Below are 26,827 nucleotides of genomic sequence, written 5' to 3' on the forward strand. Positions count from 1 at the left end.
TTTTGAACTCACAAAGTATGGATTTACTCAGCCAGAGTAGAAAAAAGAATGCTGTGGGCACATTTAAACCGCAGACACTAGAGCAAACTGCTTTTAATTATATTTGTGTCCTAAGAGAACCCACTTGCTATCAAATAACTAACATGCTAATGACACTCTGGTCTGTTCATGAAGCAGGACCCTGCAGACTCCATTGAGAACATGGTTTGGTTTCAGCAAATGGTCACATTTATTCTGAACTGTAGCCTTCAAATTCAAAATGTCATGTATTCAAGACTTGTCTTCCCTTAGTTGATCCGAATTACCAGAGGGGAACTATCTAATGCAGAGATTTATTTGCAAGAAATGGCAGGAGAGAAGTAGTAACTCCGGAGAAGGGAAGGGTGGGAAAACTGACATTGGTTAGCCATCCCCGTGTCAGGTGGTATGCTCAGTTCAGGGTCTCACTACCTTTGAGGAGTGACAATCATCTCCTCTCAGCAAGAAGTTTGAGACTCAGAGAGGTCCATTAACTGGCCAAAGTCACAAGGCAGCAATTTAAAAAGGCATTAACTAACTGACAACTAAGTTCATGCCCTTTCCTTTCAAAACTAAGAGCCCTTGAATCTTCCAATCGAAAGAGTTCCCTCCATGTCACCCAGCCTCTCTCCGCCTGCAGAAGCAGACCTAACTGGGTCCCAGACCTACATCACTGCCTCCCTTCTTTTTTTTTTAACCATTTTTTAAAACTGAAGTATACTCAGTTACAATGTGTCAATTTCTGATGTACAGCATGCTGTACTCCCTTATTCTTAACCATCTCTGCAGAAGCAACAACCACCTTCTCCCTCAGGCCAGAGGGACAGGAAACCCAGTCTGTCCAGCCCACTGGACAGGGCTGCCATGCTTGGACAGAGAGAGGAGGCATTACAGGCAGTCCCCCTCATACCCCAAGGAAGCAGAGACCGAGGGGCTCTGGGAGTCTCCAGTTTCAGGAGCTGTCTGCCCTGAGAGTGAGAAAAGCAGGTCACAGTGGTGCTGTGGGGCAGATCCCAACAATTTGTTGCAGCCACAGGAAACTTCCGAAATGTCTTTCACAGAAGCTCTGGCTCCACCAGGAGCAGCTGCATGTTTGTGGGGCTGCAGGGCACCGGCCGCCCTCGGTGCTCCCCGGCTCCCCAGGGTCGGGCATATAATCAGCCACGGCAATGAAATCTGACTTCAAAAGCACAGATCCTGGGGATGTCCACTCCCAGAACACACATTTTCTACCTAATGCTGTGCAGTGTCCAGGCTGCCCACCACCTAACGGAGAGGCCTGCTTCAGGCATTGTTGCTCTGATGTGAAGATCCATCTCTGACTCTCCCACTGGCTCTCCCTGCCACTCCTGGATTATGGCCCTGGGCGCCTTCATGGGTACTTTCTAACCATCCCCGCTGGCTCGTTCCCAACCACTTTACCCATCATATTACCTCCCAACTGCAAAATCTTTCTTGCTTCCTCTTAGCCTAGAATAATACTCAAAGGAAGATAGAAATCTCCTGGGGTTTGTGTTCAAATGCAGATTATGTTCCTAGGTCTGAGGTGGGCCCTGGGATTCTGCATGTCTAACAGGCTCTCGGGTGACAAGTATGCTGCTGGTCCTTGGAACACATTTTGAGTGGCAAAGACCATAGGCTATGTCCCAGATTCCTAAGGCTGGAGTTGAAAAGTCGGCTGCCCTCCCACTAGACTACCTTTCTAACCTCCTTTATCTCCTCCCCACCCTCTCCTCCTCCACCCCTTCCTTCCATCCTGCTCTGCTCCAAGCATCCAGCCCTCAGGGGCACCCAGCTCACCCACAGAGGGTATGTGCCTGCTGTTTCCCTTGCCAGCAATGCTTGCATCCTTCTCTTTGCTTTTCAAATCTTTCTTCCTGGCAAGTCCTAGCCTTCCCATAAAGACCATTGTCTTCCTAACAGGAAGAGCTGCATTCCAGAGTTGTGGCACACAAGAGAGTAAGGACTGCTTTCTCAGGAAGTGTCAAACCCAGAGATTCTTTGAGGGAGAGAGATCTGGACCACCTCCCCCCAAATGGAGTATGTCCAGAAAACTGTTCCGGCTGGCCCATCCCTCATCCAACTAGAAGTCCCGCTCCAAGGTGGTCATCTGGGAAGCAGCAAAGTTTAGCTATGCTAGACCATTTAGGGACCAGAGTACCTCACACAGTGAATACCCGTGTCTGAGAGAACTTGGCTGACACAGTCAGAGTTGAAATTTCCTGCTTCACATTGGTGAAGCCAAATACCCCATGAAACTCATGAAAAGTGGGTTAGGTACTTTCTAAAAAAATACTTTACACAGTCTGATGTTAAACTGGAAAATGACTAAAGAATACAAACTCTTAACCATCCTTTGTTTTAATTTAAATATTCAAAAGCTCCCACCCTAACAAAGCCCCCCAAGAAAGGCTATCTGAGGTCCTCCTTAATTTTCCTTTCTCACTTCCAAACAGTGAAACTACAGCCAAGATTTTCTGGTTATGGAACCTCTTCTGATCCTGATATCTCACTGGCTGTGGAAATTATTGAGAACTGGAATGAAAATTTCCATCTTATCTGCTCTCTGTTATTTTGCAGGGGAGGGTGTGGCGTTATCAGTTTGCAGTGGGGTGTAGGGAGGTCTAGCCCAGCAGAGACTGGTGCGCTCTCTCTTCCCCAGATTTGCTGTCAGTTGTTTTGAGGGAAATGGGTAACCGGATCTTAGAATCCCTGGATGTGACGAGATAACATTGACTATAGGCAATTCTATTTACTGATAAAAATAATATATAGTTTTCAAATAGTCCCATAATGAGTCACTTCTAAATAGTCAGAAATACATTTCCTGCAATTCTTCTTTGAGATATGAATTAACAGTTTAATAAAATTACTCCCCTCACTAAGGTAGTCCTATTGAATGCACATAGAATTAGCAACATGCTCTTAAACTTGCCACAACCTAGACTTTGGTGACCCAGCCGATACGAATCAAAGTTCAGAGCATATTCACTCATAAGAAATGTATTCTGCTCCTAGCTTGACTTCCTGAAAGTAGCAAAGAATAGCAATAGCGTAAGAGCAAGAGTTAGACAAAATCTATCGGCAAGTTTCCAGAATGTCAGACCACTGCAAAAGGCAAACATCCCAAGTCACTGATGGATGTAGCCAAAGCCTAATCTAAACATCATGAGCCAAAGAAACAGTGGCGTCTCGAAGAAAAAGCCAAGAGACTCAAATGGACACCGTTCAGCCACTCAGTTCTGTAACTTTGGGCAAGTCTTTTAAACCATTGGAACCTCAGTTTCTTTATCTGGAAAGTGGGATTAATGACTGTTCCATTTACCATGCAGAGTGGCTGTGACAGTCAAATCAGATCATCCCCAGAGCAAGCACCCTCTAAATTTACAAAGAGATTAATGCCGAGTCATCAGTATCTTCTGCTACAAAAAAGCTCTCTTCTGCTGCTGCTGCCCTCCCAGAACTTCCTCCTACTCTGGTTACTTTGCCCAGGTAGATGTGGGAGGAAGGGAAGCAGTATGTATTTCAGAAGGACTAGAATTTTATCCAGTCTCACATGTGATTCTCTAAATCTCTTTCCTGCATTTTTCTCACTAAGTCCCCAAATTCTCTAATCCTATCTCCTTACCTATCTCAGTAACAGAACTGGTTAATTCTAATTAACCTAGATAAGCTATCTTTCCTCAACCTTCAGAAAGCAGAGGTCATCCTTACATTTCTAAAGGCTCTCTGCATGGAGATTACTGGTTATCTTCTCCAAAAGCCAGAGAAGGAGACAGTCTAATTAGAGAAGGGGACTGGAAAAGAATTCTAGTGCCTCCTCCAGGGACTGGAAGGGGAGATACCTGTGTTCCTAGGTATAGAGGTTCTACCTCTCTGAAAGCAGTCTGGGGAGGCGGCAGGGCCTCAGGGACATACAGCCATAGCAGAGCTTTGCCAAGAGGTGGTAAAGCCATCAGCCTCCAAGGACAAGGAGGACCTGGCAAATGAACACATCAGCGGTCAGCCACGTGGACCGGAGACCAGAGGGCTCCACCTGAATGCTCTGGGCGGATGTTCAGAGGAACTGGGAGAAAGGGGGCCGTTCCAGGAAGGTCTGAGGCTGACTTTCCCACCACCGTGGCAGGATGGCTACAATAGCATATCAAATTTAATTTAACTTAGTAAAAGAAATGTGACATTTCTGATGCCTGATCATGTGGCATAGAATTCACATGCCTGTTGTTCTTTCTGGGACATTCTGGCAGATAACTCTGCTTTCTTTGGATGCTCCAGAGTTTGGGGGAAACAGTTCTAAAGATCAGCATAAGCTCTTTCTGAAGTTACCTTCCGCTCCTACCCCCAGTGAGAATTTACCCAGGGAAATACCAACCCAGCAAGTATTTCCTTCATAACCTGAAACTCAAGCCCTGACTGGCCTACATCCCCTTCACTCACAACTACTTCTCAGCCAATCTTTAATGGAAAAGAATGTTTTCTCTTTCTTACATCCAAAGAGTTACACATAACAAACACATCATGAAGTATCTACAAAACATCACAGCCAGCAAGCACCGTCCATGACTCCGAGGTGAGAACGATTGTTGAACTGCTCTGCTAACAAGGAAACACAACTTTGGAAATAGAGTTGTTATTGTCCTTATTTGACCTTGAGGAAACTAAGACCCAGAGGTGTTAACTAATTTGCTGAAGATCTCAAGCTTTTTAGTGGCAAACCTAGGATTAGAAACCCATCTCTGCATGCATTCTATTCTATTGGGCTAAACCTCAATAACCTGGTGTTCTTCAGCAATATGCTTCTCTCTCTTCCTTTCCCTCTCTCTCTCTCTCTCTCTCTCTGTGTGTGTGTGTGTGTGTGTGTGTGTGTGTGTGTGAGATGAGGGCTCAGCTGCTACATGTAGAATACAGCATAGATTTTAAAATATAACCATTGCCATGTTTGTTTAACTCTGGAAGGAGAGACTCTGAGTACCAGTAGGTGTCTGTTGAGCTTTGGCTGAAATGTGTCCATTGCTGATTTAATGTGATAATCAGGGGCGGGGGCCCTGGTGACAGACTATGATGCATTGGCTGTTGTTCTGTGCTTTGATGTTCCTTGGAATTTGTCAAAATTTCACTTCAGCACTCCAAAAAGCGCCATGGCGTCATCTGTCCCACTCTCCGACTGCAGGAGCAAATGGCAGGGGAGTGGTTGCCACTGGAGTTAAGGTCAACACCGGGTCAGAAAGCAGCAGACCTTTCCTGAGGATGGCGGTGGCAGCCGCTCCCCACATCACACCCAGAGGACTCCTGTCTCTGGGGGATAAACATCTTTGCTGTCTCTGACTGAAGGGGGCCTGCAGATCCCTCCTGTCTCAGCTCAGTCACGGGGTTCCTGGAGACAGGAATCATTTTCCACACCCTAAGTCATGGGCATCGAGCTGCCGGCAAGGAAGAAGGGCACGGAACACAGAGGGCATGCTGGCTGGGGTCACTGCCACCAGAACGCTCCCTCTCGGTCAGGCAGTGCCCAGGCTCAGGAATCGGACCCTGCCAGGCCTTCAGGCCACTGTGGTCACGGCACAGCCAGCGGCAGGCAGGAGGGCGTGCTGGTGCTCAGGCTCCCCTCAGCCAGATGAGTCACCCCAGGGTCTCGCCAGCTGGACAGCGATGCCTATTTCCCAAGGCTGGTCTGGGCGGCATAAAGATTTTGGAACACTGCTGGCATCCAGCACTGGGGATCTGTAGAGCCTTCTTGGGAGCAGCTGGTATGAAGGGTCACCCTGGCCTAGAGGTGAGGAATGGCAAGGTTAGGTTGCCCCAACTCTCCCAGTGGAGAAGGAGAGAGTAGTCTGCCTAGAAAACCCCTATTGGATTTTTCTGTTGGGTTGCTTCTTGTTGGCCTCTTGAGGGGATGGAATCTGTCCGATGGAGTTTCAGAGGTTCCTATTCCTGTGATGCTCGGATCATTGTTCTAATCATCCCACCCAGGATGGTATAATCTCTGTTGAGAAGCCAACCTCCAAGAGGATCAAGAAAAGCCATATAACTCTTAATTTTATTTTTAGCTCTCCAAACCTTAGTCTCTCAATCTGTACTATGAGATTTGTCATGTCCTAGCCTGGGGAGTTCTTCGAGAGCTAAATGTAATTATGTATATAAAAGTATTTAAGTACAGTGCCTGGCACAGAGTAGGGGCTCAATAAATGTTAATTTGTTCCCTTCTTCCTTGCCCCCTTGGTTTCCTGGATCCATTGCCAGATACTCCCAATGTCCAAGTTAAAATGAACACCATTTTGTAATAAAGTTTAGGAAAGATGATGTGACGCTGTCAACCACGACAAAGCCTGGGACTCGGCCTGATAGCTGGGGGCTGCCCAGGTAGTGCTGGAGGCCACATTCTAATCCTCCAAGAGAATTGTGCTGAGCACATATGGATGGTGTCTAATTGGTGAGGGTGACAGTTGCTACAACCTGTGGAAGCAAAGAGGCAAAGATTTAAAATATGAGGCTTGGACAGCCCAGACGTCAGTCTGAGGGGAAAGGGCCTCAGCCCAGAGAAGCCATCAGTTTCCTCTCCATTTCACATTGAAGGAAAAGTTTCCTTGCCAACTTTGGGGACCCAGAAAGAGCCACTTCTTGCTGCAAACCAACAATTTCTGACAGGTAAGTGGACAAAGGGTCACTCGGGATTAACTACCGGGAAGCAATTCCAGAAAGGGGCCACAGACATCGAGACAGTTTGGCTCCCTGTGCTGAGAGGGTGACGTCAGCCATGCAGATAAATTCCAAAGACCCTATTACCCCTCCAACAATGTTTTACCAGCTTGTAAAATGTTCCTGAGCTCTTTCCATACTGACAACTTCTGGGGGCTATCCAGGCCATCCTGGAAAATTACAGCAAGAAGGTACCTTTCCAATTTTTCCTTACCCAGAGCCTAATTTCTTTTAGACATAGTCTGATTTCTTTTCGTTCTATCAATTTTCATTAAATGGGAAAGCTTGTTTCAGTACTAATGTCGAATATTGTGCAGAGGTGGCCTGGAAAAATGACCAAACTCTAGGTTCTGACCAGAAAATATGCCAGAGTTCGATGATGACCACAGCATTGAAGTTATTACAGTTTTCCTCTCTGAGTTCTCACTAAGCCATTTCTCAAGGCCTGCTTATGGGTACTTGTGTATCCATTCAACAGATCAAGAAACTGAGGTAAAGACAGAACAGACACAATCTGCTTATGGGCATTCTGCTAAACAGAATCATTCAAAGGTCATGCTGCCTTGCTCCCAGATCTCCTCACCTTCATTCTGCAGGAAAGCAAAGTAAGATTCATGGAATCAAACAATGATGGGGACAGAAGACTCTAATTAGAGCAAGAGTTCCCTTGATCTAATAAAATCCCAGTGCCCTGGAGGGGGCTCTATGAGAAAAAAGAGATTTTCATGGGCTGGAGAAAGGGGTTGTATGGGAACCAATCAAATCCAAGCAAATGTTTGCTAGCAGCCCACATCACTTAATGAGGAAGGGAATCTACTTTTACAAGGAGCTTTTGAAAGCTATATAACATCTTTCCATTTGTTGCTGACAACAGAACTATAGGTACAATCTTATTGTCATTTTCCAGACGAGGAAACAGAAGTTTGGAGAAGGTACCTTGCCCAATGTCATACAGCTAATAAGCAGTAAAACCAGACCACCCAGCAACCCAGCTTTTCTGAATCCAAGTCCAGTGCTCTCTACCCTACATTTCAGAAATTCTTACATAGATGAGTTAACCAAAGCTTGGATCGGTGGACACCAAAAGAAACATGTATCAAAAAGGATGTCATGCCTGGAACTAGGGGAGGTAACTTATTAAAGGAACGTTCAGTTGTCAGCTCCTCAAACTACTTAACAAGACTCAAACTGCAGAGAGGTTCTAGGGAGGGGATCAAAAGAAGTCCCCAAAGCCTTTCCTTGCCCAGAGAACCCCTTAGGGTAGGCTTCTTTCCATGATAGGAGTCTCCTGTTCACTAAGTGTAGACTAGGGTGGCCCCTGAAACCTTGGACCCTGGAGCCTTGTGGGGAAGCCCCAGGATGCTTAAGTCCTTCTGAAATCCCGGGATCTGATCCAAGAGGGTCAAACCTTCCCGTGGGTCCACATAAGAGACCCAGACTCCTGCTTTCTGTTGTATTCTGAGCACATAAAACTGGGCCTCAGGAGGTGAAGTGGGGACAAGACAATGTTCCCAGGTGTTGACTCCAGCCTAGGCACAGACCAGGGAAGCCCAGTCCACAGCGAAATGGCTTGCCCTGGCCAACACAGTCATAAGCAGAGACGATCACACTTCAGGCTAAAAAGGCGGAAAACCAGTAGGCAAGGAAACCGTTTTGTCATCCAAGGACAATAAAGTTTATGTATTCCCAGATGTGGGTCCTCCCACTTAATCAAAGCCGAGGCCCATTCCAGTGAAAAGAGCTTTTCTTTAGAAGAATGGGAAGGCAGCTTCTTTGGAGCTAAATTTAGACTTCACCCACAGGGGAAGGGCTCCAGTTCTTCAGGGCTGCCGACAGAACAAGCAAACGGTTCAGTGTCCCAGCTGACCAGAGCCAGCTCCAGAGCTGAGCCAGCATGAGTCTGAAATGTTCCTAGCCCCAGAGTGTGGGCTATGCTGTCCCCGGGTCTGGGCTCTGTCCCTGGCTTGGTCACAGCTTGGAGGGTATGTGGCCCTGGGCACTCTGCTGGGGTGTCAGTTCTCTCCACACACTCTGCCGCTCAACGCTCACTACTCCAAAGACTGGGGCTCAGGGCTCCAGAGATACTAGAAGCCAGGCTTCTGCCCTCAAACTTATCTTAAAGGTACCTTGGAGATCTGACATCAAGAGGGCATTACTTGGCAAAATGACCAAGTTAATATATAGAAGTGGTGTGTTTCCAAAGAAGGAAGAATAAATCACCCACCATCACGTAAGGCTTCATGGGATGGTTGGAGTTTTTCTCCTAGGGCAGGGCCTCTTCCTCCATCTAAAGCCTGCAGTGCCCTCTCCCTGAGTCAGTACTTTTTCTCAGTGGCCTAAAAGCAATCATAGCAGAATATTGAGAGGCATGACCTCTCTTGAGGAGAAGTTAGCATGGTCTCTACTGAAGGAAATCAAACAAGTTCCACTCACTTCTCTCCTTGGTCAAATATCAGGAAGGAGGGAAGAAGCTGGCATTTTCCCACTGGCACCTTCAGCTTAAGATCTGGCTTCCCATCCTTAACTCTCAGGAAGTGTGTGCCAGTACACTCTACAGTGGTCGCCAATTCACTACTGTCAAATTATATCACAACTGAGACCAGGCAGGGAGTGATAACACTAAAAATTGACCGCATCTTTCTCATCCCGCATTCCTGTAGATATAAACCAAGATTTGCCTAGAGGGTGAAATGAGATGAAAAATCCCATAGCACATAGACACAGCATCAACACCACCTCCTTAGAAACCTCCCACACACAGAGCTAATCACCATCTCCACTAGGCGCTCATGGTCCTGAACCCTTAGCTCAGTTACAGCACTTACTCCTCTGTGGGTCACTGAAGGTTTCCATTTGTCTCCCCTAGAGACTGGGAAGGGTCCTGATCTTAGTTCACTTTGAATCTCCAATTCCTGGCATACAGTAGGCCTTCCACTGGCAGTAGATGAGTGAATGAATAAACAAGTGAATGATACCCAAATGTATAAACAATCTTGTCTAAATATCTCGGCACCTCCCTTAATAAAAGGGGCTGGTATGATACGAAGGTTAATAGAGGCTCATAAAAAAGAAGTATCCCAGGATTGCCCAGCTACCTCTTCTGCCCAGTGATGGGACAAACACGATCCTCTCCAGAGTGAGCAAGCATCTGCTAAGGTTTGATTATCCCCAGTGGTTCTCTTTAACTGGAAAGAACTGGGCTGCCTTGTGCATCTCTTTTTCTCTCTTCCTCTCTGCTTATCTGAGGTGGTTGCTCTGGCTTATTCCAGTGCAGTTTCCCCGGCAGCAGGTTAAAGCAGTATATCAAAGACCCCACTGCTCTCATTATCTGCACTGAAGCCCCCCAGTGACTTCCCAGTCCCTGCCTCAATGACCTGACTGCTGACAGGCATCACTGGAGGGAGTTCTTAGACTCTACCAGATAGGGTCAGGAGATCAGTTTCTTGGTGGAGAATCCTCTCCAACAATCCTAATATGAAATACCTGTAAGGATAGTCCAGCTAACAGAGAGTATAGGTGGGAGAATTCCCATTTGAGGAGTGTGAGAATTCTCAGATAACCTATAGCAATTACCCTGTCTTCTAACAGCAATGCCAAGGACACAAATATTCAAAAGAGAAGCATGCCTATGTCATCAGTCCTGAGCCACAATTTGCTCTGCACTTTACCCAGCCAACCAGGAAAGAAGGAAGAGAATGCATATCTAATTTTTTATAAAAATCAATTTCAAGGCAGCCAGACATTTCCAGAATCTTGGGCTACAAGGCAATGTACCAAACAAGAATACCTAGAGATTGCTGAATGGAAGGATTACTAGGATGGACATATTACTAGGATGTGTTTTCTATAATAAATAAATAAATACCAAAAAATGACCATAAGTTGCCATGATTATACTTCAACTTGATGTTTAAAGACATTGGACTTAGCTGGTGGGAACCGTTGCCCTCTACTGGATGGAATGTCACAGGAATGCTATGATTTCATATTTGCAGTTGCCTGGATGCTTTCATCCACCCAAAGAAGCAGATAGTCATGATGGTGGTGACATGAGACTGAGGATGAGGAGGGGAAGGAGAAGGAGAAAAGGAGAGAGGAGGAGACAATAATCATGACAATGGGGAGAATCCCTTAGAGTTATAAAGCACTTTAGTTTCCTACAAAGTGCATTCACAAAATTGCCTTGAGCTTCACAATTACCCTTTGATTACCCTTTGAAGACATGTATAGTGTTGCAAATGACAAGAGTTTGGCAAAAAACTTAAATCATTTGTATGCAGATTCAGAGTCAAAACGGGGCAGAGATGACATTCTGACTCAGGCTTTCTAAATCCAAGCTCTAGAATGGTTTTCCTTTTCTCTACATATCTGGTGGGCTTTACTTATATTTACTTAAATCCAGTCTCTTGAAATTTTTTTAAAAGTCTCTTTTATGTATTGAAGACATAATTAATTCACACATTTATTCAAAACATTTATTATATACTTGTTCTATATCTGGCCCCCAAGCTATAAACTGGGGAACAGCAGAGAACAAAGCAAAGTCCAGTTCTCATAGAAGGGGTAGTCAACAAACAAGGAACAAATCAACAAAGATCATGATGTCAGAGGGATAAATGGTTGGAAGGCAGTGAAACAGGTGAAAATGTACAAAGGTCCCAAGATGAGAATATGCTTAGCAGATGACAAGTTTTGATAGCTAGAATTTTCAGAAAGGTAACCTCTAATGGCAGAGGATCAGCCTTGGTCTTCCCAAACTTGAGTCTGGAAATTGTTGGTAGATATCAGAAAGATGGCCTGGGAATGGTCATTGGCCTAGAATTCCCTTTAAGAAATCCCTTAAGTATGCAGGTAGGAAAGAACTCCCTAGAAATGTGTGTGTTTTTCTACTAGTAAAGATTAAGAGAGCTCATTTCTCAAATAGCCATATGACTGTTATGCATTTAACTTATTCAGCCAGTTATTGAGCACCTTGATTTACCTTATCCAGAACCTAGAAGCAATCCAGTGGCCTTCAACAGATGAATGGTAATATAAATGGTGGTGCATCCACACCACAGAATACTATTTAGCAATAAAAATGAACATATTATTGATACATGGAACAAGTTGGAAAGATCTCAAGGGCATCATGCAGAGTGAAACAAAAGTCAGTCTCAAAAGGCTATACACACTGTATGATTCCATTGATACAACATTTTTGAAATGGTTGCCTGTAGACAGAAAAGAGGAGGGTATGGCTACAATGGGGAACAGTTCTGGAACTTGATATGGTGATGGCTATACAAATCTATACATGTGATAATATGTCATAGAATTATACACAGACATACCATAAATGAATGCATGTAAAAACTCATGAAATATGATAAGATCTGTAGTCCAATTGATGGTTTTAAGGCAATCAATGTCCTTGCTTTATAGCATATTATGATGTAAGAAGGCATCATTGGGGAAACCTGGGTGATGGATACATGAGACCATTCTGTACTATGATTACAATTTTTTGTGAATCTATAATTAATTCAAAGTAAAAAGTCTAAAAATGAAAAAAGAAGAAGGTATCCTTGGAACTGCCAAGCTGTCCTGTCACTTTTTTTCTTTTAAATGGAGGTACTGGGCATTGAACCCAGGACCTTGTGCATGCCAAGCACATGCTTTGCCACTGAACTATACCCTCCCCGCCGGTGGAACCCCCTAATTCCACTCCTTAGTCAAGCTCTGTTATTACCCTTAAAGAGAGGTATCCTGGGATCCTGGGATTTGGAAGGTGAGTAAATAATTGTATGGTGGGCAAGTAATCTGACAATGACAAGGATGCTATATGAATTGTAAGAAATTAAGAAGGAAGAAATTGGGGCCCACGATGAATACTGAGTTTTCAGATCAAAGAAAATGCTCTGCATGGAAAACTCCCTCCAACAGCACAAGAACTGTCAGCTCCATGCCGCAGAGAGAAAAAGAGTGAGGGCACGGAAAGCACTGGGCCAGGGCAGATCCTCCGCCCTTTGATCCCTTCAGTACTGCTCCTCTGTGGTTCGTAGGGCCCAGAGCTGGGGTAGCAGCCAGAGCGCCAGCAGGCCCCCACTCACAACAGTCACGGCTCTGGTGTTGGTGTCTGTGGCATCCACGGGGGCTGTGGTGGCTCATGTGGCAGCTGCTCTCAGAGCTGACCCCACAGCAGAAAGAGCCTGGAGAGGGCACGCTCTTGGGCACCTCGTGGTTACTTAGGACAACACTTGGTGGCTGGCACTGCTGCTGGGTCTGCTGGCAGGACATTTTGGTGGGAATTCAGTCAATATTGAAAGATATTATTATTTTTTTTTTATTTCAAATCGAGGGCTTGGATTAGATGGCTTTTAGGACTATTCCAACCCTAATATCTGCATTTCCATGAATCACCTAAGCCAATCTAATCACTATGATTCAGCATTTACTTGTGCTCTTTGCTTCCAGCTTCCTGGCAGCCAAAGTGAAATCACCTAAATTTTATGCCAAGGTTTTGACACTCATCTTAGGCAGCTTGTATTACTGCCTACAGTTTTATTTGAGTATCTTGCCCCACAATTAAAATTTGTTCCCCTTGAAATCATAACTGACAATTATTTGTAACCCTTGGTGTCTTTCACACAATAAGTATGACTGCAGAATTTAATTAAACATAACTTAACAACTAAGAAAAATAAAAAGGATTCAGTTGAAAATGTTGATAGATTTAACCACTCAACTATATAAAGAGTTAAAAGTTTTGAAGAGTAAAAATCACCATAAAACCAAAAGATTATTGGCAAATTGAGCAACACATTTGCAAAATATATGGGAGATAAAGATAATAGGCCAGACAAGAATAGGCAACTCACAGAAGAAAAACCACAAATGGCCAGTAAGTATAAGGAAAGATATTCAGTCTCACTACTCATCAAAGATATGGAAATTAGAACTATGAAATGATGGCTTTTTGTTTTTGTTTTGCTTTTATCAGATCAGCAAAAAGTTAAATGAATCAGAATATATAATGTTAGTGATAATCTGGAGAAATGGCAGTCTCAAAGCCTGCTGGTAAAGCCATACATGATGGGGGTGAAGATGGAGTCAAATTTGATAGGAGATAATGAAGGTCTTTAAAATGTGCAAAATAATTTGTCTGTTAGAAATTTGTCTTAAAAAATAATAATTTGGGAACATGGAGGCAAACACAAGAATGGCCATTGCAGAATTGTTTGTCAATTTGAAAACAAACTAACTTCCATTAATAGAGGAATGTATAGATAAACAGTAGTGTTTTTATTCTACAAACTATTATACTACTTAAAATTAATGGACTAGAGCTACGTGGATATATTTCTAAAATACACTTGATTCCAACGACCAGGTTGGAGAAGGTAGTACAGTACACTATAATATTATTTGGGTACATTTGTGTACAGCGTAATACCATCTGAGTAAATTTTTAAAACGCAGAAAACAACACTATTTTTTCTACTACACATTGTCTGTAGAATGTAACAAAGGTATTTTAAAAAAAAACCTAAAAAAGATCCTCATCAACTTCAAACTTGTGTTTGAGGGAGGAGAGGTGTAATTGTGAAGAAATACGAATGAAGCTTCCATTATCTCTTTTTTTTTTTTAAGAAAAAGGTAGATTAAATGAGAAAATGCACATAAGGCACTTAGCATAGTATTTGGCTTAATAAATAGAAATAACAATTATCTTACTTATTAACACATACTGCGGCTGACTAAGGATAAGCATAGTCTCAGAGGAGAACTTGGACTTCGTGGGGGGAAAACAGAGTGAAAACAAGGCTCAAGTTTGAGCATGAGGATAAGGAGGGGTAGATGTTGAGATGCCGCCTGTCAGGAACAGTGCTGGGTGCACGACATCCATTGTCTCACCAAGTCCACACAACAACTTTTGACGTGATTTCACTGGGCTCATTTCACTGACGGGGACACTGAAGCCAAACCAGATTCATGATTTGGACAAATCCTCTCTCTGCCAGTGGAAGATCCAGGATGTGAATCCCTGCTAGTTTGATGCAAGTCCCTTCTTGTGCACATCAGAGCACTCAGAATCCAGAACTGAAGAAATAAAGTTTCTACACAGATGCTAGAAGGGTTTGCAAAGACAGGCAGGACAACATGGGCCTGCCCTGCACTCTGATCGTATCTGGGGATGGAACTGCTGTTGAATTTCTGGCTTGCTTGTTCTCAGAAGGTGCCCAGGGCTGGAGACTGGGTCATTAACCTACTAAACAAACTTCCCTATTGACAAATGGGTTCCCAGGATGGGACCCGAAGTGGATAGCAAGTTGACCAGCAGATTCCAGCACCCACAGAGTAATCAGCAGGATTTCCAGCAAAGTGCTCAGTCCTAGAGGGTCAGGGGGTTCCCTGGTTTTTGGCCCTTTGCTGAGGCCAAAAAAAAAGAGCACAAATAATAAGTAGATAAGGACTGCATGGTATAAAAAACAAAGTGAGGGACTGGGACTTTTTCAGGGACACGTGATTTGTGAAAAGTTTTTATCTTTCCTTTCAGTTAAAATTGCCAAGACCTGGCATATAAGTGCTGGGAAAGGGGGAGATGGTGCTATTGTTATTGCAGATAATCCAGCTGTTTAGCCAGAAACTGCAAGAGAAACATGTGAAGGACTATTAGAATGGAGCATTCAGCAAGGTGGAGATTATAATGGGAACAGCTACATACCAACAAAAGCTGAGAGGAAAAGCTGTCTGATGCCAAAAAAAAACCCAAACAAACCCCTGGGTAAAAGTTAACCAGACAGTAAGATGAGCCCTGGAAAAACTGCCCTCAGGGCATGAGCAGGTGGCCTAGGAGTAGGATCAAGAGAGCCTTCAGCTGCCTGGCATCTTAGATGAGCAGGAACTAGGGAAGCTTGAGGGCAGCGAAGCTGGGAGGAGGAAGGACAAGCCTGAAGGAGTGAGAAGGAGCCCAATAATCTGGCAAGAGCCTAGACTCGGCAAAGAAATTAACATTGCTAAAATTTCTCCAGAGTTGGAACAATCTACAAATTTCTAGGAACATGGATAGCTGAAAAATCCCCACCTCCTCCCAAAAAAATCCACATTTCCTAATGCCTGGAACCAGTGAATGTTATCTTATACGGAAAAACAAAACAAAACAAAGACCTTTGCAGATGTGATTAAGGATCTTGAGATCAGGAGATGATCCTGGGTTACCGAGATGGTCCCTAAATATAATTGCATGCATCTTTATAAGAAGGGGGAAGAGAAGATTTGACCACCGAAGTGAAGGCCATGTGGCTGAAGAGGTAGAGACTGGAATGGTGAGGCCACAAGCCAAGGAATGCCAGAAGCCACTAGAAACTAGAAGTGGAAAGGAAAAAGCTAAAACCTCCAGGGGGAGTGCAGCCCAGCTGACACCTTGATTTTAGTCCAATGATACTGATTTGGACTTCTGGCCTCCCAGAGCTGTGAAATAATAAAGCTCTGTTGTTTTGAGACACCAAATTTGTGGTAATTTGTTACAGTAGGCATAGGAAACTAAAACATGACCTTCAATTTTGAGAAATTTGCTTTGCTGTTCTGGTAAATAACCCCCACCACACTGTTAAATGGTTATTTCAGCTTTGTTTATAAAAATGAAAAATTGGAATGAGCCTAGAATGTCCATAAATAGAACTTTAAACAAATTACAATATTTTTAAGTGGATTACTATGCAACTATTAAAAATGAAATGGCATAACTATATTTAGTGACACAGCACTATGTTCACAATACCCTTATCATTTGTTTTTTTAAAAAGTTACATACTAGTCTTTTTAGATTTAAATTTTGATCCATTTGGAATTTATCCCGGTAGTCAGCAGGGGGTATAGATATAAATTTATCTCTTTCCACTTGGCTACGATTTTATGATTTGCTCCAAGACCATTTATTGAGGAGTACAGGCTTCCTGCACTGATTTCTCACATATTAAATTTCCATATACTGAGGTTTATTTTTGGACATTCTATTCTCTTCCATTGATCTGTCTGCTTATTCATGATTAGTACCACATTGTTGCTGTTACTGAGTAGTTATAATATAACTTAATATCTGATAGGACAACCTCCTCCATTGCTCTGTTTTTTCCAGAATTTTTCTGCTTTTCTTGATTTAGAATTACCTCAACTTTTTAAAAAGTCCCATAGGTTATTTTTTGTTGTGAAGATGTTAAATTCATAATTAGTGAAAACTGACATCTTTATGGTATTGTCTTCCTATCCAAGGATTGGTTAGTCTCCCATCTGTGCAGGTATGGTGTGTATGTCTGTGTGTCTGTGTACACACATGGTGGGTGTGTGCTCTTCAGCAGTGATTTTAAAGTTTTCTTCATAGAGTTTTTGTTCTCCTTTTGAAGTTTATTCTGAAGTATTTTATCTGTTACTATTAAACATGGAATATTTTTATTATACTTTCTAACTAATTATTGTTTTATATGAAAGCTATTTATTTCTCTTTATTAACTTTGTACCCTGATATGTTACTGAATTTTCTCATTTTCAAATATCAGGTAATGCTCTTGAGTTCTACAAGTTTATAGTATCTTCTGGAAATAGTTATAGTTGTATTTTCTCCTGTCTAATTTTCATACCTGTAATTTTTCTTATCTGATTCTATCAGTTTTGTGACTCTAGTACAATGATAAATAATAGTAGTATTTATACAATATTCCTGAATTTGGTGGGAATGTGTTTAGCATTAAATATAGTACTAGCTTTTGGACTTGTCATTGGACAATGTCAATGGAATATCTGACCACTATGATCTATTGAGTGTTTTATCAAAACTGCATGTGAGATTATGGCAAATAATGCTCTAGCATCTATAAAAATAAAGTTTTTCTTAGATGAATATGATGAATTTATTTGTAGATTTCTTGATGTTGAACCAATCTTGCACTCTTAGAATAATACCTACTTAGGTATATGATACATTATTGTTTCAATGTGCTGTTGAATCATGTTTTCTAATATTTAATTTTAGATTTTAGAATAAATATTCACAAGAAAGATTATTTGTTAACTTTTTTGCAATCTTTTTTAGCATCTTGGTATCAATGAAATGCATTTTGTTAAACAAAATTGGAAGTGGTCCTTTTTTTCCTATGCTAAGGAATTATTTTTTTATTTAAAGATATGGTACAATTGTACTGTGAAACCATCTGGGCCCGGTGTTTTTTGGGGGATTACTTTTTTACAACTTTCTCTGTTTCTTCTGTGGAAACTGATTGGTCTGGATTTTCCTTCTTTCCTGAGGTCAGTTTTGCGAAATTATATTTTCCTGGAAAATTGGCTATTTCATCCAAGTGTAAAAATTATTTGCATACAGTTGAACAAAATAGTCTTTAATGATTTTTTTAATTTCCTCTATTTCTCTATTTTCCTTTATCATTTCAGTTTTTAGAAAAACAGGAAAAATTTTTAACTTCAGAGTAGAAAATGAAAGTTTTTCTAACTGTGACTTAATGTCCTGAAGTCATAAAAAATAACTGATAAATTCCATCACATAAAATTTTTTTAAAAAACCTTTGCATAACAAAAACACTGAAAACAAAATAAAAAATATGACAATAAACTGGGAAAATATTTGCAACTTACATGATAAAGCAAGGGCTAATATCCTCATAAATGTACAAGATACTTTCGTAAATACATAGGAAAAAGACTGATGAGTCAATAAAAAGCTACCAAATGATACGACCACACAGTTCAGGAAAAACATTACCTATGGTTCTTGAACATATGACCAGATGCTCCCTCACTCATAAAAGAAATGCACATTGAAACACAGCTGAAAAACCACTGTTTAAACATATATTTGCAAAATGTAAAAGTTTGATTACATGCTCTTTGTAGGGTGGGCTGAGAGAAGTAGATAGTCTCATATATTGCAGGCGGAAGTACAATTTTAAAATCTAAGGAGGGAAATTTGAGACTCTTCCATCAAACAGGAAAATGCTTTGACCCAGATACTCCACCTGCAGAAACATAAGCTAGATTTCCGGGACTGACAGCCAAATGCAGCCTCTGACACCATCTCTGCTTACAGCAAGTTCCACAAACTCTCACCGGACGGGGACAGTTTTCACACAAGGGAGGACAGAAGCTACAACATGCCGACAGAATCACACTTGCTGATATTGGCCAGAATATTTCTCACAGCTGGTTCTCTTTCCTCGGGATCTCACGCCTCTCAACACACCCAGCTATCTGATCTCACAGCACAGCACCTCTATGTCTTCCAACAGTGAGAAACCACAAATGAGATGGGTACTCCCAGCACGGATTGCTCTAAGATGTGATACGAGTTACAGTCACCCTTCCCTTTTTCTAATTCAGATCCTTCTATTCATCTTATTACGTGGAAGTGATTATCCCAATTTTTCTAAATTTTATTTGATAACCTGCCCTTCGCTTCAAATGTATGCCATGTTTCTAGAGAAGGCCTTTGGTCAGAAGTGCCTTCCTTCCTTCCTTATACTTACTAGGCCATACACACTCTCTTCCTTGCCTTTTCATAATTCTGTATTCTGAGGGGCAATGCAAAAAGTGACATAAACTTTCTTTACCAAAAATGGCATGATCCTAATACAACATAATCTGTTTCCATCTCATTCTTCATTTTCCCCCACATCAGTGCAGCCCTTTCTCTCCTCTTGCTCTGCTGTTAGAATAAGAGATAACCAGATGTTGGGTCTTGGGCTGATGGGAAAGGTAGCATTCAAAGGGTTAACTCTTTCCCCCTCCAGAGTGAAATATTTTGCTGACCCAGTGTGAGATGAGTTGGACCAAATTCAATTTAGCTGCAGTCAACAGGAAAGTAGGAAGGAAAATAGGATTTAGCAAACAAAGCATTAAAAAAAAAAGAAAGGAGTCCACAGCAGGAAATAATTATTTGGGCAATTGTTCACTTTGTGAAGGGGCTGGCCTGGATGAATACACATCAGGATGCAATGCTGTGTCCGGGGTTTCTCCGCAGCACCCTGTCTGGTCTAATTAGTTACAAAAGTGTTCTATGGGCTGAAGAAATTTGCAGTTGTGTTGTATTTCAAGGGAACGAACACATATGCCATTGAAGTGGAGTCTGGCACCAGCTTATGCTGGTGAAACCTCCAGTGGTCGGCCAGAATGGAATCAATACGAAAGGACGCTCTGAATGCCAACAGAAGTGGTTTACAAAAATAATTCACTGACCATTCCATCTGCCTTGGATTAAGCACGTTAAACGGTTCAGTTCAAGTTAACATTTCTAATATATAGATATACATAAATAAACAAAACCACATATTTTTATCAAATATTTGCATTTGAAAACCTCCACTATGCACACAGAACTTGGATTGAGCTCTTTCATCTCACCATACACTGTTCCCCCTTAGAACATTTACACTAAAAACATGTAATCTGAAAGAGAACTCAGATTGTCCCCTTAGAGAAGAGTAAATCACCTTTGGAAAGGAAAGTGAAAACAAAATTTTCAGAATAAAAATCTTTCAATCTATAAAAGAAGTTTTCTAGCTTAGCCTCAGGAGAGTCAGCCAAAGGTTAAACTGACAGAAGAACAGAGAGGGTCTTGGGGAACCCTGGCCTAGCAGATTGTATATTCACTGTCCCAGCAGTGGGTGCTGGAACCAAATCAATAATCTGTTGATATCATAAAAACATCAATTTGCATTTAAAATCCATTGAATGTATTTTAAAATCACATAAAGTAGAATTTTAAGAAGGTGATGTGATGTCATAGTTAAATAGCAAAAGGTATCAACAAGTATTGAATATTCACTAAGTTAAATCCTTCTCATGTAATCACTACAACCGCCCTGTGAGGCACATTGTCTATTACTGCTCCCATTTAATAGATGTGGAAACTGAAGCACAGAGTAGTTAAGAAATTTGCCCAAGGTCACACAGCCAGTAAGTGTGAACATGAAGCCTGGATTGGGATCCAGAGAATCTGACTCCAGACCATGACCTACTCTGCTCCCCCATGTACATAAAAAGTCAAGAGAGGGGCCAAAGGGAAACCCAAGCAAGTCCTAGGAGCAGACAGAACGAGAGTCACCTACTCATCTTGCAGGCCTTCACCTTCCCTTGACATCTCACCCCCTCACACACCTGTCACAGGGCTTCCTCATTCTGAAATAAAGGGACCCTCCATCCACTTGTTTTTCACACCTGACTTACCTCCCAGCCTGCCTAGACCGGGATCCCCCTGGTCCTCACCTGTGGTGAGGAGGGTACAATGGGATAACTTGCACATTCCATCAAGGGAAGGAGGCTGGCTGCTTCCCTGGGAACAAATTCCTGGGCCCAGCTAACAGGTGGCTTTGCAGGCTGTCAAACTAAAGCTGTGCAAATGACGATGTCCTGCCCAGTGAACAGGCTCTGGTGCTTTGGTGTCTTTGTAGGATCACATGAGCCACGGTTCCAGGTTATCTGTTAGGAAGTGGAGAGTAGAACAGCAGGGCAGAGGCCTAATGACTTACGAGCACCCAGCACAAGCTCACGCCGTTCTTACCATGATCACCATTTGCCTCCTACACCACCATTTGAGCCTGGCAGAACATCCCTGATTGCAGAAGATGAAACTAAAGCTCAGGGTGTGTAAGGGGCTTCCTCAACGTCACACCATCGAGAAATGGCAAAGCGAGGATTTGAGATGGGCCCTGACTCCAAAGTCTCTGCTTTGCTCCCTCGGTGATGCTTGGCAGCCCTGCCACTAGCCTCAAAGGCCACTTTGTGCAAATTTGTCCCAGGTGCCCTTGCTCAAGACATTTTGCTGCCAACTGCCAGAAAATGGATATAATCATTGTTTTAAAAAAAGCCTATGTGATGAATGGCATCCCCTTCAGGGGTAGCCCTGATGCTGGAGCACAGGAACTCACAGCCTGAGCACGTTTTCCCAGAGGCCTGACGCTGGACAGTGAACCTCCTTCCCTGTAACCCTCCCGACGTGGGCAGAGGCACGTCTGCTTCAGGCCGCGCGGGGTGTGAGCTCAGGCAGCTCCGGTTCAGGCCGAGTAAGACCTGTGGAGAGTTTCCAGCACTCAAGGTAACGGGAAATGTTAAGCAAAGTAGGTGAAAAGCCTTGTCTAACATTTCCATTTACCTACTTTGTCTGTCTGAATAAGTGTCATTAATTCAAACCATTTCGAAATGGGTCTTGATGATGTGTGAGAGCGGAAGCCCTGGAGCACCAGGCCCCTCCGAACCACATCCTTGCTGACGCTATCTCTTGCCTGCAGCGATCAATTGAACCCAGCAAATGTGCTGTGAATATTGCAGCCGAACCAACCGCTAATGCGCGGGTGTCTCTGCCCGTGGCCAGGACGGGGCTGGGGGCGGCAACCCAGGCTGCTCTTCCCACATACACTTCCCTGGCCTGACTTCCCTCCCTCCCCGCTACCTCTCCTTCTCAAAGCCCCCCACTTCGTCTGAGACCACTTCAAAGGAAGGAAAGACAGATAAGCATGGTTTTCTCTCTAGGAAATACCCCGCAAATCAACCACTTCGCTTACTTTTCTCTGCTAATGCTTTTCATATAGACAGCAGCGTTCTTACTTACAGCCTCAATAATACTGTAAAAATTCTGCTGCCAGGAGGAAAACCCATCCCTTTCCAAAAGCAAGAGAAAAGTCTGAAAGCTTAGCAGCGTACAACTTTAATATTTTAGTTGATAGCATGCCACAGACTCAGAGTATTTTCCATTTCCTCTTTGTCCTTTTTCCAGTGATTTCAAGGGCCTTTATTAAATCGATCAAAACCTAAATATGGTGAAATTGGGTGACTTTTTTTCTATAAAAAACACTCTAGAAAAGTATATGCCTCCAAATTAGTCTCATCTTTTTCAAAGTAGATTCTTATATGGGACTTGGACTTATTTCAATGATTCCCCTCCCTTCCCCAACACACACACGCATGCGCGCGCACACACACACGCACACAATCAGTTATCTATCTGTGAGAAATTTTTTTGCAGTTGAGTTTAGCACTTAGCACATCATTTAAAATATCGTTGCATGGTTGCACAGCATGAATTTGTGGGAAAAGTCCAGAATGCTGAGTGCCATGTCTGACATCTTAAAAAAAAAAATCAAGCTGGAGCATAGTATTTGAGGTTTAAAATGAGATTTCACAGAGCAAAAGAAAGCTGATTTTCAGCACGTGGCTTATAAGTGGGCTCTGCAGGCCACTTTCGGGCAGCAACTGCCAGCATGTTCTGAGCAGAGTGAAGCATCGCTGGCTGAATGGATTCTGGGAATATTGTGGAACCTCAAAGAACCTGCTTCCTCACTGGCAAGACAGAGAAATTAAACGCTGCCCCATCTACCTCACAAGGCACCCTGAAGACCATTTCATGAAGAAGCATTTCTTCAGAACTCATCTGCATTCTAATCCAATACCCAAAACCTATCAAAGCAGAACTGTTCCAGTTTGAAGGCTGAGGAGGAGGACAGAGCCCTGCCGGCTTAACCTCTGGCAGTCTCCTCCTCCCCACCTTTCAGCAGTCCCCGAGGCACCTCTGAGACACCCTGCCTGCCCTCTGCACACAGCTCAGGATTCTAAGCCAATTCTAGAAAAGACTTTGTAAACTGTAAAGCCTGGAATAAATGTAAGTCTATACTCCCCAATTTGCTCTAACAGACGCAGGGTCTGTCATCTGTAGACATCGATGGTCACTGCTAAAATAATAATCATTTCAAAACATTCATCTAGTGGTTGATCCTGGCCCTGACCTCTAGCAACTTCCTGTCCACAAAGAGTTTTCTTGTTCTCTCTGCTAATCACTACCATGGTAGGCAGAATTCTAAGACATCTTCCAACATTCTTACCCCTGCACATTTAACCCAACACTAACCTAGGCACTACTGTGAAGAGATTTTGCAGAGGAAATTAAGGTTACTAGCCAGCTGATTTTAAAATAGGGAGTGTCCTGGATTATCCAATTGAGCCTGATGTAATCACAGGGGCCTTGAAAAGCAGAAGAGGAAGGTGGAGGAATGAGGCAGAGAGATGTGGAGGAAGAGGGAGGCAGAGGACAGAGGAGCTGGAAGCGGTGCTCAGAGAGATCTCGAGCATGAGAAGGGCTCAAACTGCCATTGCTGGCTTTGAAGACAGAAGAAGGAAGCCATGAGCCAAGGAATGAAGGCGGCCTCTCAAAGCTGAGAATGGCCGTGACCAACAACCAGAAATGAGACCAGGACCTCAGTCCTGCAACCACGTGGAAGTGATGTCCACCAACCCTCTCAATGACCCTGGAAGCAGACTCCCCCCAGAGCCTCCAATAAGGAGCACAGCCCTGCCACACCATGATTTTAGCTTGGTGAGTCTTGTGTCAGACTTCCACAGAGCTACCACCTGCAGAACTTCAAGATAATAATACCCACAATATTCTTTTCCTGAAAACTGTAGCCTTCTAGAGAAACCGAATTATTCTTGGTATCAGAAACTTTGTTTCATTTGACAAGTTCATTTGGCAAACATGTGAAGACCTGTATGCTGGGCATAAGAGAGGGCACAGGGCAGGCAGGAATGGGGAATTCACTCCCTGCAGCTGGATTGGTTATGGCCTGTTACCTGGAAACAGCCACAGGGAAATGATGTGAGTCTAGCAGTGGTGCTCAATTTTGGCTGCTCAATAGAATCACTTGGGGTGCATCTCAGACCAATTACATCAAAACTTCAGGAAGGTTAAGGGTCAATGTGTCTTAAAAGGTGATTCCACTGAAAGCCAAGTTTGGGAACCACTATGATCTGTGGGTTAGTTAAACATGAGGGGAGAAGACACTTTGGCCAGTTGGGGGAAGATTTCATCTGCTGAGAGAACTCAAGAACAAAAATTCACGTTCAAGTGTTGGTAGGTTTCTTGCTGGAGTTTAGATTCATCATTGACATGGATTGCACAACAAAGGAAGCTGCAAAGATTATCTGTCTTGAAAACTTTCATATCCCCCAGAACTTAGCAATGTATATAGTTGGTGTTTAAATTGTGTATGAAGGAGCCTATCTTTTCAGTGATTCTCAGTTCCACCTAGAGGAGTATGGCAACGTTGCAAATATCCTAATGTAGTAGTCAAATGCATTCACGAAGGATACATGCCCTCTGCTCACCTATGCCAGGAGCAGCCTTTAGAAGGACATAGAATGTTAGAAGGTATGATCCTTGCAGGGAGTTCTTCCAGTGAGTAACAAAAGTTTGAGCCAAGATGGAATGGACAGTTCTAAAACTTGAGCTGATGGCTGTTTTCCTGCATTTCTAAATTTCCAGAGAGCGCTTTAGACTCCTCGGGTTATTTTGTGCATTCTCCATACCTGGACAACAGGGCAAGGTGGAAGGGAGGGAGGTTTGTCTTTCCAGTAACATACTCTGTTGAATAAGGCCTGTAGGACTCATTCACTGGCTAAAGTGTGAGGCCTTAGAGACTAGACGGGTTCTGTGTGATCGCCCTCCAGAATCTTCCCCACATGAACGGCATCCTTGGGCCCTCTCTCCAACTCCCTTGTTGGCACATAGAGACAGCATTCTCCATTGCTTGGGGAGATCTTCCCACACCACAAACATGCAAGCTTTCTCTCCTGTCTGGTTTCACGTGAGGTCAGTTTATGGCTGAAGCGTCTCCCCACAGTGGCCCTGTGAATCTCCAGGTCTCCTAAGCTCATATGCTAATTACATTTTGAGACAATCTGAAAATCCAAGTTATTATTTCAAGTGTCCTTCTACTTCCTATTTGTGAATGTGTTTTTATTTGGCCAATGGCCTAGACAAATATCATTAGCATCTTGAGCACAGGTTGGCACAACAAACTTTTCCTTTAAATGTTTTTTAAACACATAAAACATTACTTTGTCAGGGGCTTTAACTGCCACTCCTCCCTGGCCCAGGAGCCGAGAGCTACAGTTTCTCAGCTGTTGCCACTTCTACTGCTGCTGTGAGCTGCTCCCGCTCAGCCCCGCAGGCCGGCCCTCCCAGTAGCCAGTAAGCCTGAAGGGAAATGCAGAGCTGGGGGACAGTGCCTGGGGAGGAGAGTCTGAATATAAAACCTGTGCAACTAAAAGGTTTTTAAAGTTAATGCAGCCCTTTGCCACTGCAAAAGGCTACCTTTAAAAGCTGCCATTTCCTTTGCATTAACTGAAAATGGACACATCTGTTGAAAGAAAAGGGGAGGGGAGAAGACAATAGCTATTATGATAGTCAGGCAAAGTGTGTGTGTGTGCATGTGTGCGTATGTGTGCGCATGTGGGTGTGCATAAGCCACTGAATAGAGTGCAAAGAGAGGCGAGACCCTTGGAAAGATTGCCGTGGAATTGCTGTCAGTTATTATTTACACAGCATCATAAATGTATGGCCGTCAAAGCCAACGGCCATCTTACTTAACTGCTACCTAAGTGCTGGCAAAGCAAGACCTCAGAAGAATGACTCTCCTATTTAATATTTAACCAGATGCTTCCATTTTTGAAAATAGAGTTTGCTCCTTATGGAGGAAGGAGGGGAGGCTGACTTGCAGCTTCTGTGATGTATGAGCTATTGTTGGGAATAGTAGAAAACCAGTTTTTGTTCTTCCCACTTCACTGTCAATATTTCCATTATGTTGGCAAACAGCATTTTTCTACAAGTTTGAATGACTCCCTATATTATTCTATTCATTAACATTCTGACAAAATAAGCTAAGGCTTAGTCACCCTGATCCTGTAATGGAGATGTGAAAAACTAAGGCAGAAGGGGTAATGCAATTGGCCCCAAGTCGTGCCAGCCAAGAGAAGGGATGAACCAGAATCTGACATTTTTAGGGTTTGAATTTTGTATAATGGAAAGGCCATGTTACCTAGACTGGTGAAGTCCCTGAGAAATTACCCAGACTACCAGATGGAAACAGGACTGCTGACTCCACTCAGCACACGGCGATGTGCCAGGTGCAGGCATCCATCTTACCTCCTGCAACTGGCTGACTTTCCATCTCTCTTCCTTGAGGGTGCATCCCTCCAGGATGTCCTTCCCAGGACCATCCCTTGCCTCTCCATCATTTCCTATCTTTGTCCTTCGTCCCTGGGCCTCCTCCGAGCCCCTGGAAGCTCTCTTAGATGCCAT

The 26,827-nt window shown here is 43.2% G+C and overlaps 1 protein-coding gene across 1 annotated transcript; it reads right to left on the reverse strand.

The window, feature by feature from the left end:
• Window positions 1-552: 552 nt before the first annotated feature.
• Window positions 553-26,827, reverse strand: LOC102538224 (uncharacterized). Its single transcript, XM_031674104.1, is given in 5 exon segments — window positions 553-615; window positions 618-683; window positions 770-945; window positions 948-1,194; window positions 26,672-26,827. Coding segments are annotated over 5 exon segments (708 nt in total).

Source organism: Vicugna pacos, chromosome 7 (assembly GCF_048564905.1).
Source record: "Vicugna pacos chromosome 7, VicPac4, whole genome shotgun sequence".
Lineage (NCBI taxonomy): Eukaryota > Metazoa > Chordata > Mammalia > Artiodactyla > Camelidae > Vicugna > Vicugna pacos.